A 12,800-nucleotide genomic window follows, 5' to 3' on the forward strand; every position below is an offset into this window, starting at 1 on the left:
GGTTTTCTATTTGTTCACGGAATGTAAGTGCTACTGCCTAGGTCACCATTTATTGCCCATCCAATCACATCACTGTGAGTCCAGATGTAGCATGGTTGATTTTCTTCCGTAAAAGACATTACTGAACCAGATTGGTTTTTACGATGATCGGATATGATTTCATGTTTACTGTTGAGCTAATCCCAAACTTCCAGTGAATTTCAATTTCATCCCCCATCTGCCTCAGTGGGATTTGGACTCATGTTCTCGGACCATTGGTCTGTGGAGTCTGGATTGTGGTCCACTGACTTTACCACAACACCGTCACCTCCCTTGTGGATAAAAAAGAAAGTGACAGTATTGCTTTCAACGTGGACGAAGGGGCTGATTGTGAAACCTGAGAAATGTCAGTTTTCCGTTTGAGAGGAAAATGACCTTTCATATAGTTTGAGTCAAATTAACTGCATGTGGAATTAGCAACCACTTTGCACACATGTCCAACTGACCATAGATGTAAGTAATATAACAAAGATATTTTTTGTTTCCAAAGCCAGAGAGCATCATGGTGAAAGGGATGCAACTACCATCCATAGTGAATATCCTGTGCTTAAATTGCGGTATCTCAAGATTTATTTGAAGATTTTCAAAGGCACAATGAATACTGGAAAAGCTCCATGTATATAGCCTTTTCTTGTTCCCACACACTCCAGCAAGAGAAAGCATGTGAAAACAATGAAACTGGAATTAGTGGTGTGGTGTGAGATTTGTGATTTTTGAAGTAGGAGAATGCAAGATTGTGATCTCTCATGCAAAACCCTCAAGGACTGCATGAGATTTAATAATCTGATTTTGTGGGATGGTCTTGGTACATCAGCTGTTGCAACTTTATTTTCCCACTACAATGTTGTAAAATCAATATCAGTTTGTATATATTTAAAAAGAGACTGATTACACCATTGAGAGATAGTAAAACTGCAGATGCTGGAGTCAGAGATAACAGTGCGGAGCTGGAGGAACACAACAGGCCATGCAGCATCAAAGGAACAGGAAAGCTGACGTTTCGGGTCGGGACCCTTCTTCAGAAAACTTAAGAAAACATTTTTGTAGAAGGGTCCTGACCTGAAACGTCAGCTTTCCTGCTCCTCATGCTGCCTGGCATGCTGTGTTCCTCCAGCTCCGCACTAATTACATCATTGATTGTGATTACTATGTGGTGGACACTGAAGAATTTACTCCATAAAGTCCCAAATTTGATGTACGTCCAGAAATTATGGAGTTTGTTAAGTATTTATTGCGCTCATCTCCTTTCAGCGTCAGAATATTGAAAATAAGGTGCTTCATTTTTTTTTGAAGTCATCGAGCCATACAGCATAGAAACAGACCCTTTGGTCCAACCAGTCCACCACGACCATGTTCCCAATCTAAACTAGTCCCGCCTGCCTGTGTTTGATCCATATCCCTTAAACCTTTCCTATTCATGTACTTATCCAAATGTCTTTTAAATGTTGTAACTGTACCTGCATCCACCACTTCGTCTGGAAGTTCATTCTATACACTAATCACTCTTAGTGTAGAAAAAAAAGTTGCCCCCCATGTTCTTTCTAAAAACTTTCTCCTGTTATCTTAAAAATATACCCCTGGTTTTGAAGCACCCCCCCCCCCGTCACCCCCACAATAGGGAAAAGCCTTTTGCTATTCACCTTGTGAATGGCATTCATGATTTTATAACCCTTGGTAAGGTCACCTCTGACCTTCCTACTTTCCAGTGAAACAGGTCGAAACAGTCAGTTCCATTTTCTAAAAATATTCTATTTGATCAGTCCAGAAGTTCTTGCATCCTGTGTGGATTTTATCAGCTTCTATTTTTTGTATCATGGTCTGATGGCAGAGCTGCACCAAGCAGTTTCTTCCAGCTTGAATAATCCTGGCTTTGTATTCTCATGGTATCTGAATGTGCCTTTACTTTAGTGCAGCACTGATATATGACACAACCTTTTATAGGCCAATTGGACAGGAATATGACAAAGCATGTAAAGAAGTGTAGGTAGTTTCTTTTGACCTTTCGTCCTATTTTGGATGAGTTTCATATCATGGTTTTATAGCAAGAATAAATGCCGTTGCATGGTACTCAGAGAAATTTATGAAAAACAAATAAATTGTGAACTTTAACTCTTTCATCAGATAGTAAAAAATCAATTCTACAAAATTCAATTGTCATTTTCTTTAGAACAGAGTATGCATTGAAAGCACTACAGAAACTTACTGTCTGCTGGACTACGATCTATGCATAAGTGAGGATGCTTTAAAGTGTTCCTATCGTACAATGTACAGCCTGAATAGATAACAATAGTACAAAACAATGCATGGAAATGTTGAGATCAACAAAATTGCTTTGACTTTAAGAAATTTATCATGCATTTTGCAGCTAAGTGCTTTCCGTATGGAAATCGTATGCCATCAGGAGAATTTGCACGTTGGTACCTCTCAAAACTCGAAACGAATGCTTTAAATTTGCTGTTAGTAGAATGCACTGCACTTTCTGGTGTCTGGTGTAAGGCTGTTGATCATATTTTTGATCATTGGAGATTGCAATAGTGTTTTTACACATCATCCAAAAGTAGAGCAGACCGTTCAAAATGAGCTATAATTAAATATTAAGTACTTTTTTCTAATTACATTGTATTGCATGTTTCAGTAGAAATGTCAAGTATTGTTTTGATAATCAGAAATTAATGCATGTGTTAGTCATTTGAAATCCATTTAAGTGTACCGAATAGGGATTGAAAGGATATTGAACGTGATTGATTTGTTTGGTTATAATTGATTTTTAACAGCTGTAAGGAATTTAAAATCAAAAGTTGTTACAATTGTTGCATTTTCTATTAAACAATTTTTTTTGCCCTGGAACATACAGCTGTTTAATGTTGCTCCCGTTCTCTGTGGCTATTGGGCACCTTAAGATACTGCCGTGGTCAGATGCTAAGTACGGATAACACAGCAATGGCTTGGTACACCCCTTTGCATCCTCATCATTACAATGAAGAATAATTCACAACAAAGACAACAAATCATCCGAGTTTGACAATCAATTACAGCCAACCCAAAATTTTTCTGCAATTTCTTTATAGCGTATTGTGCTCAATGATAAAAAGGGATGAAGAAGAAAGACTAATTTTTCAGTAACATATTATGGTGTATTTGCCAGACTGGCTGAGAAAGCTATCACATTTCAACACCTGTCGTCTTAAATTTAGGAAATGTTTGTGTCTTCTTTTAGCATATTTAGGATCCAAAACAAAGAAACCTTCTGCACTCTTGGCATGACATACACTCTACAGGCACCACAATACTGACCATCTGTCTCTGTAGATCCTGCAGTATTGGAGTTTCCTTTGAGTGTTTAGTGGTTAAAATAGATCCGGCTTAGCACAATGGTGTAGGTACTTTATAGAGGAGGAGGAACAGATGCCTGTGTAAGGTGCTGTTATCAGCAACATTATACTTCTTTTGTGTTTAACAGATCAGAACCTTTTAAAACTGGATTAAGTTGTGGTGTGTGTGTGTCAGAGTCATATATATGACAACCAGACATTCTGCAAGGTTAACAAATGGTTTCGTTTTTGTTTTGATGGTTCATTTTTATTAACAATGTTTTCAATTAAATGTTTACAGAAGTTCAGGAGAAGAGTGCAAGAATCCACTCAGGTACTGCGAGAACTGGAGATTTCTCTGAGAACGAATTATATAGGGTAAGTTTGAGCATCTTGCAAGAGGATCACACTCTGCCAATTCACCTGGTATCTATATCATCGAATCCCTACTGTTTGGAAGCAGGCCATTCAACCCATACTGATCCTCCAAAGAGCATCCCACCCAGACCCACCCCCTACCCAATCCTAGCATTTCCCATCCTAGACACTACAGGCAATTTAGCATGGCCAATCCACCTAAACTGCACATCTTTGGACTGAGGAAGGAAACTGGAGGACCCGGAAGAAACCCATGCAGATATGAGGAGAATGTGCAAAATCTACACAGAGATTTGCCCAAGGCTGTGAGGCAGCAATATTAGCCACTGAGCACAGCGCTGCCCTGAATGAGTTGGATTATACTTTTCAAATATTTCAATACATACATTAAAATTCGCATCTAAATGATTTTTCTTCCTTGTGACTAAGTGAAAGTAATTATAGTGAGCCTGTGAAAAACAGTTGATGCTTTTGTAGAACAGCACAGATACAATGTGTGTTCCATGTTTACAAATAGTGAATGCCTAGTCTACATTTTACAATAGTGCTTTGTCGGGAAAGAGGAAAACTGGAACGATGGTCATTTCTGGCTAGTTTTACGCAACAGGGAGCGGGTCTCCTGCCCATTACCAGTGTGTGGGCTCTCTCAAATAATATGAGTAAAAAAGAAGAAAATAGATTTTTAATAAGATACTAAGGAATATCCTAAAGAAAGTGAATTCCAAAATCCAGTGTCTGTGCATTCTGGAGACAAATATAATCTGAAAGCTGACAGTAGTTCTTATGCCCACAGGCAAACAGAAGACTTTTGTAGTCTTGGGAGCTGCACAAAAGCATGAGAAGCTCTTGATGGCAGGAAAAGGAGAGCTGATCAGTGATAAGATGAAATAGTGCATCAGGACAGAAACTCAATAGCTGTGTGATGAAATAATATATTTCAGAAGGCATGAACAGCTTTAAAAGCCTCTTCAAAGATTACATTAGTTCAGATCATTATTTATCGCATTCCTGATACAAATAGGAAAGCAAAGACTGCTATATGAAAATGTCAAGAAAAACAATTACATATGTAGGACAGAATCTTTTGCTTCTGGGAACAGTGTGCCTGGAGGTGGGAAGTGAACTTAATTAGATGGATGGTAGTGGACAAAGACCTCATCACTTCCACATTTTGGTCCAAATTGAATAGTTAATAGTTTGCAAAGCTTGAGTATAAAGCAATTTTTTGATTATTGTGGTACAATGGAGGATATTTAGTTTGTGACTGACTTGTGATATGTAACCTGGCAATAATTTGGGATACCAAATGATGTCGGCACAAAACAGACTCCTGTGTTACAGACTGTGGGAAGTAATGATATAATTAATTAGTCGACAGGGATTTACAAAGGGGAACTCGCGTTTTACGTTCTTGTTGAGGTTTTCAAAGATGTTACTTGTAGCACAATTAAAAGCATCAGTGGATATGGTGTATTTGGATTTTCAGAAACCTTTCAGTGTGCCACACTTGAAGTTGGTAAACAAAATTAGAACGCAAGGAATTATGGTTAATATATTAGAATGGATTAATAATCAGTTAACAGAGAGAAAGCAGAGAATAGGAATAAACAGGTCATTCTCAGGATGGCAGATTGTTATGATTGAACTCCTGCAAGAATCAGTGCTAGGGCCATAATTTGTTCACAATCACTGATTTGGATGGTGGGTGGGGCTTTTGAAATATTTAAAATTTGTTAGCTATGTAAAACTAAGTGGGAGTGGAAGTTATGACGAAGTTAAAAGAAGGCTTCAGGTGGACTAGGGCAAGCTAAGTGAAGGACAAGAACGTCACATATGGAGCATAATGTGGATAAATGTGAAGATTTTGCTTAAATGGTGCGAGTTTGGGAAGTGTTGGTGTCCAGTGGGGCGTGGGTGTTCTTATTCATGTGTTATGAAAAGTTAACATGCAGTTGTTGCAGTTAATTAAAAAGGCAAATTATATGTTTGCCTCCATTTCAAAAAGACTTGATTACAGATGTAAAAGAATGTTTTACTGCAACTGTAAAGTTCATTGGTGAGACTGCACCTAGTGTCTTATGTAAAATTCTAGTCTCCTTATCTGAGAAAGGATCTACTTCCCACTGAGGGTACAGTGAATCCTCACCAGATTAATGGTGGGATTGTTTGACAGGAAGAGGGTAAGGAAAATGTGATTAAATTTTCTAAGGTGTTGATGAATGAGAGGCGATCTAATTGAAACGAAGAAAATTGTCTCTAAAGCATGAAACAGGATAGATGTGAATAGTATTATTTCCCCGGCTTTTGAGTCTAGAATCAGAACACATTATTTTTAACTGAAGAGGCCATTTTAAGACTGAGATGAGGAGGAATTTCATCTTTAGGGGTAGTAAATCTTTGGAATACTGTAGCGTAGAGGGCTATCAAAGTTTTGAAATTCAATCATTGAACATGTTCAAGACCAGAAATCATTCTGGGTGCTACTTACATCAAGAAATATGGAGATTTTGCCATTTTCTTGACTGAGGTAGAGGATTCAATATGACCTAATTGTATAGAGGAGCAGACTGCTGGGGTTTAGTAATCCATTCCTGTTGCAATGTTCCTGTGCATTGATATATTTGAAAATATTACTTTTTCTTAGTCATTTTGCTTGTTGGTTTATTGACCATATGAGGATAGACCATGTAGATTGATCCAGTAAAATCATTGCTTACTGATCATTACGCGTGTGGCATTATTCTAATCAGGTGCGAAATGTTTACACTGCCACAAGCTGTGACTACAAGGGAGATACTGCTGAACATCCAAGTTGTCATTACCATGGCTTGCAATAAATAAGTAAATAATAAAGCCTGATTGGTCCTATAAATTCTAGTCCACAGACAACTGTGACTCTTAATGAAATAAAAGACAGATGGAAAAGGAACTATTAGTTCAAAGCCAAGCTGCGTCGGGAAGCACTCATCTGGGATTTTTAACTTCTGTTAATGAAACACTTAGCTAGTTGAATCTGCGCAGGGTGTTCAGCCCTGAAATTGTGGGAAAAAACTTTTTTAACAAAACTATTCCTTTCTAAAGGAATTGTCTGGGCCAAAAGGACTGTGAAAATTCTGTCTCAAGGTGTACAAATCAGATTTGATGTTTTGGGCTCTCTTTATCAGTCTCACTGAAAAAGCAACAATATTTTACCAGAGATAATGGGAACTGCAGATGCTGGAGAATCCAAGATAATGAAATGTGAGGCTGGATGAACACAGCAGGCCCAGCAGCATCTCAGGAGCACAAAAGCTGACGTTTTGGGCCTAGACCCTTCATCAGAGAGGGGGATGGGGTGAGGGTTCTGGAATGAATAGGGAGAGAGGGGGAGGCGGACCGAAGATGGAGAGAAAAGAAGATAGGTGGAGAGGAGAGTATAGGTGGGGAGGGGATAGGTCAGTCCAGGGAAGAAGGACAGGTCAAGGAGGTGGGATGAGGTTAGTAGGTAGGAGATGGAGGTGCGGCTTGGCGTGGGAGGAAGGGAAGGGTGAGAGGAAGAACAGGTTAGGGAGGCAGAGACAGGTTGGACTGATTTTGGGATGCAGTGGGTGGAGGGGAAGAGCTAGGCTGGTTGTGTGGTGCAGTGGGGGGAGGGGACGAACTGGGCTGGTTTTGGGATGCGGTGGGGGAGGGGGAGATTTTGAAGCTGGTGAAGACCACATTGATACCATTGGGCTGCAGGGTTCCCAAGCGGAATATGAGTTGCTGTTCCTGCAACCTTCGGGGGGGATCATTGTGGCACTGCAGGAGGCCCATGATGGACATGTCATCTAAAGAATGGGAGGGGGAGTGGAAATGGTTTGCGACCGGGAGGTGCAGTTGTTTATTGCGAACCGAGTGGAGGTGTTCTGCAAAGCGGTCCCCAAGCCTCCGCTTGGTTTCCCCAATGTAGAGGAAGCCACACCGGGTACAGTGGATGCAGTATACCACATTGGCTCCCTTGTTCGCTCCACACTGCCCTCCAACCCCACCACACCCGGCACCTTCCCCTGCAACCGCAGGAAATGCTACACTTGCCCCCACACCTCCTCCCTCACCCCTATCCAAGGCCCCAAGATGACATTCCACATTAAGCAGATGTTCACCTGCACATCTGCCAATGTGGTATACTGCATCCACTGTACCCATGTGGCTTCCTGTACATTGGGGAAACCAAGCGGAGGCTTGGGGACCGCTTTGCAGAACACCTCCACTCATTTCGCAATAAACAACTGCACCTCCCAGTCGCAAACCATTTCCACTCCCCCTCCCGTTCTTTAGATGACATGTCCATCATGGGCCCCCTGCAGTGCCACAGTGATGCCCCCCGAAGGTTGCAGGAATAGAAACTCATATTCCGCTTGGGAACCCTGCAGCCCAATGGTATCAATGTGGTCTTCACCAGCTTCAAAATCTCCCCTTCCCCCACCGCATCCCAAAACCAGCCCAGTTCGTCCCCTCCCCCCACTGCACCACACAACCAGCCCAGCTCTTCCCCCCCACCCACCCACTGCATCCCAAAACCAGTCCAACCTGTCTCTGCCTCCCTAACCTGTTCTTCCTCTCACAGCCGACCTTGAAGGTCACTCCAGACCACATCACCTTCAATACGAGCATACTAATCATTCATATGTAGTTGTAAATGTCACCATTTAGGGTGGTTGCAGTGGTGTAGTTCACAAAGACCCAGGCTGAAAAAAAGTTCAGATAATGGCTCATAATTATATAGTGCATAGGCCTGGTATTGTCTTACTTCCAAACACTACAGGGAAATATACAAGATCTTAGTGAAGAATTTGTTGGCTAATGTGTCAGGACCCTTTCCATTTTTCCAGCAGGATACATTTTCTTCAATTCCAGTTTGCACGTCTTGATTTCATGAGAATTATTTAATTATGTGTTCACTTCCAATTTACTTCCTCAGTTTCATTTCCTTTTCTCATCACTTCCAACAGTTTCTGCAACACCAGAATTTTGCAGTAAAGTTTTGCTCTTGAAGTCATGCTAACTTCAATGTAGAAAAATTTCCCATGTCTTGCAGTCAAAAGAAAAAGTTGCTGAGCCAAAACCCCAAAAATGTTGCAAACAGTTGTTTCAACATTTTAAAAGGAGGAGAGGAAGGCTTAGACAAAAGATTCCAATGCATTGTTACTTAAGAGCATGGGAGTGGGAAGAAGATTTGTTTTGGTATGCACGCACAAGGTGAGGAAGCAGCAGAGCCATTGAACAGATGGCCTCTATCTTGGGGATGAAGAAATGCATAAGCTACTAATTGTCAGAACTGATGCTGGAGATTATCTCTGCTCTGCAGAATAATCCTAGAGTGATTGCCTAAAGCCCAGTAGTGCTCAATGTGGTGCACCCTGATCTGATGATAGTTTGTGGCATCAGATCTGGTTCAGTCTGTGTCATTGGATTTTAGGAAGCAAACAAGCAACCATATCAAGGGAAATTGCATGTAGCAAGACACCCACATCAAACTGTCAGTATCCTCTTTTAATGGGCTGGCCAGGCTTCAGTGACATTATCGAGGTTCAGCTTCTTGTTAACCTGAGGTCTGTGCGAGGTAGCAATTGTTGCCTTCCCTATTGGGCCATAACTCCTAGGAAAGGCAGCCAGGTGCAGAAGGTGGGATGTGTGTGCAAAGGTGATCATGCCTTGTTCAGACCGTCTACCTTCTGGCCATCTACATTATACTATTCATCTTGGTCCACAAACGCATCCAGTGGCTGGACAGCTGCTGCGTGCCAACATCCTGGCTTTTCAGTTTGGGTAAACAGTGAATAGACAAGGCCTGGCTCTTTAAAGTCAACTGAGCCTCCCTGCTGCTGCTTCCAAAAAGGCTGGCTGTTCACTTGTTCTCATTCCCACTTGTGTACTAAGATCATGTTAACTGTAAACGTGATTGGAATCTCACAGTTGGAGGTAGCTTGTCTGTGACTCCAGATATTTTATGCATGAATTAATCTGGATGGCTCCTTCTCCACAAAGTCCCAGGAGTAGTGTTTTAATGTGTAAACTTTGTCAGTTTTGTCTTTCGGTGACTTTGGAATGGACACTATATGACTTTGGAATGGACTCTATAAAATCAAATCATTTTCTGTCTGTGGGTCAGACATCATTCTGGGGAATCGAAGGTGACCAGCTCTCTGCTGCCAGATTGGTGCTGACAGGAGATGAAGCATGGCATATGAAGACCAAACCTTTGTTTTCCGCTCTTATTTATGGAAAAAAGAAATTTGTGCTCCACTTAATCTCTCCCAACTCGCCTCAAACCCAGTTGAAACTGGGCGTGCAACTTGTGGGGGCTGGGTATGGGTTTGAAACAAGTTAGCTATTCTGTCATTAAGTGTATCATTTGCTCACTAAGGAACGGGTATCCTGCTTCAACAGTGTTGCTTTGAATAAATTAGAATGTTAGTAAACTTAGTAGAAGAGCTTCAACAGAAACAATACAGTGGTGAATTCACTATGCTTTGAGTGGTGCATCATTAACTGGAACACCAAGAATGTTGCTAAATGCATGATACGAGGACTTTTTATTTTGTAGTGTGCACACCATCTTGTGAAAAGTAAAGGCAAATCTGACTCCCACTCTCAGAAAACTAATTCCCTTTATTGTCTGAGGGTAAAGCTCCCACCTAACCATGTTGGAATTTCACTTAGACAAATATTACCAGATGTAGAATTCCTCTTTTCCCATGGTATCCTTTCTTGCATTGTAAATGGGGGAAAAAAAATCACCCTGTTCTGATATTTCATCTTGTAGCATTAAAACTGCTGCTGCCAGTATTTGATAGGCAATAAAAAATAATTTAGCCTGGAGGATAGGGGATAAATGTTTGATAACATTGGTGGCTGTTAATAGACTGCAAGTAAAATTAATTGTGTTTTAGGTCCCACTGGATGTAGATCTACAGTTATCCTGAGCATTGGCAACACGTAACAGCTCACATTAAGATCTGTTTAGAGAGTTTGAATAAAATTGGCTTTACAGTTGTAATCCCAGTGGACAAAAGCTAGCTTACATTCCAAAAATCTGGCTTGAAAGTAGCCAGAAATATTGCTTTTTCCTGTTTGAATTTAAGAGGGAAGGGCAGAGGGGGAAAGAAAACCTCTTCCCTTACACTGCTTCACATTATATTTTTGAGTTGAAGATTTCATAACCTCCTGGTTAGAAGTTACTTCCAGTTCAGTCAGATTATCCCTTGACAGGGAAATGTATTGTTTAAAGACCTTTTAGCTTTAGTGACTTGAATAACGATCAATAAAACCAAGTTGGAATTTTCACACATCACTTTTTGTGATGTACACTGCCGAGGTACCTCCTGTCTTGGTAGCAAGAATTTGAAACATTGGGTTGAAAAACGAAAGGATTCTGGAATTAAGGTAGTTTCAAAACAAATAAGGGCACTTTATTATGAGTGTGCTCCTCGTTTTTGATTTGCCTTTCTGTGATGTAACATAGAATTTTCTTGTGTATCATACGTTGTATCTGCGTACAATATCTTGGATATCCATTTTGTTTGTATTGCATTTATAGGAGAATTGCTTTAAGCGAGCTGATTTGACTTGGATTATTTCAGTAGGTTTTCTAAATCCTTTAACAATGTGTTTACGTGACCCTTTTGTGTATTCGTTTTTTTTAAATAGTTGGGTGCGTGAGTTTTTGAATGAAGAGAACCAAGGTCTAGACATATTGGTGGAGTACCTCTCATTTGCACAGTATGCAGTTACGTAAGTGCCCTTTCTAATCACTGGATAGTAAACTGTAACCATAATACTGTCAATCTGGAACTAGAAAAAAAATCACCTAAAAAGAAATTATTTTTCTGAAACTGTCAGTGACTTCCAGAGTTTACACAGGCACAGAATAGTGTAGAATCCCAGGAGTTGTTGAAACTACTTCTGCTCCTCTCCGGGGAGATGCACGCATGCACATACACACGGTTGATGTTAGTAAAGAAAACATGCTGGAGAAAATTAGACCAAAAGTTGACAAATTCCTAATGGCCTGCATCCTCAGATTTTCCCAAAAGGCAACTAGTGCAATAGTTAAATGTATTGGTTTGGTCTTACAGAATGCTAGGACCTAGAACAGACATTATTGGAAGGCAGTAAATGTAATCCTGCAAGTTAAGAAAGAATGGGGAGTCATGGGGAACTATAGGTCAGATTGCCTACCATCAATCCTGGGGAAATTGTTGGACTCTTATTATTAGAAACATGGTATAGGGTACTTAGAAAATCACAATATGATTAAGTAGAGTCAACACAGATATATGAAAAGAAAATCACGTTTGAGAAATGTGTTAGCATTTTTGAAGGTATAACTAGCTGTGTGAATTCAGGGCAACCAGTGAATAATACATTTGGATTTTGAAGGAAACATTTGATAGCCTTTGGTTGCCAGATAACTACATATTGTTAGGGTTTATGGGATCAGGAGTATGGATGTGAGTTAATGGACTGAAAGGAGACAAATAAACCAATCCAGTTTCTTGTGGGCAGTCTGTAACCAGTTGGGTATCACGAGGACTTGTGCAAAGATTACAAATTTATATCAATGACTTAGATGGGGAAGCTGAGCCTGTTGTGTTCAGGTTTGCTGGTGATCCTTTTCAGCTAAGATTGTAAGCTGTGCGGAGAGCAGAAAGGCTGTAAAAAGATAATAGACAAAGCTGAGTGAATAGACAAGAATATGACAAGTGAGATGTAATATGGAGAAGTGTGAAGTTATCCAATTTGGAAGGAAAAATGTGTTTCCTTAAGTGCTATAAACTTCTTATTTTTCTGTGAATGAACATTTTCAGTGCGATTGGCTGTTTACCTACTTGATGACATTAATAATGTTACACACCAAAACACCCTCTAGACTTGTGCCAGATTTAAAATACCATTTGGAAAGGGGTAAATCATTTCAAGAGATTTGGTGATTTTTTTTGTGGGTTGTTTGTTTCAAGTTCAGCAGTGAGAGCCGTTGCTGCATTGCTAATCATAAAATCTCGGCCTTTGTTTTCTAAATAGTGCCTAAGAACCTTTTTCTAGGCTTAG

General features: G+C 40.3%; 1 protein-coding gene across 11 annotated transcripts in view; it reads left to right on the forward strand.

The window, feature by feature from the left end:
* Window positions 1–12,800, forward strand: part of fmnl2a (formin-like 2a) — a 255,298-nt gene that overhangs the window by 168,842 nt on the left and 73,656 nt on the right. For all 11 annotated transcript variants that reach the window (XM_048534453.2, XM_048534446.2, XM_048534452.2 and 8 more), the window contains exons 4-5: window positions 3,652–3,728; window positions 11,400–11,483. In XM_048534453.2, coding sequence (XP_048390410.1) covers window positions 3,652–3,728; window positions 11,400–11,483 — 161 coding nt within the window. The remainder of the gene's footprint in view (window positions 1–3,651; window positions 3,729–11,399; window positions 11,484–12,800) is intronic.

Source organism: Stegostoma tigrinum, chromosome 7 (assembly GCF_030684315.1).
Source record: "Stegostoma tigrinum isolate sSteTig4 chromosome 7, sSteTig4.hap1, whole genome shotgun sequence".
Classification (NCBI taxonomy): Eukaryota; Metazoa; Chordata; class Chondrichthyes; order Orectolobiformes; family Stegostomatidae; genus Stegostoma; species Stegostoma tigrinum.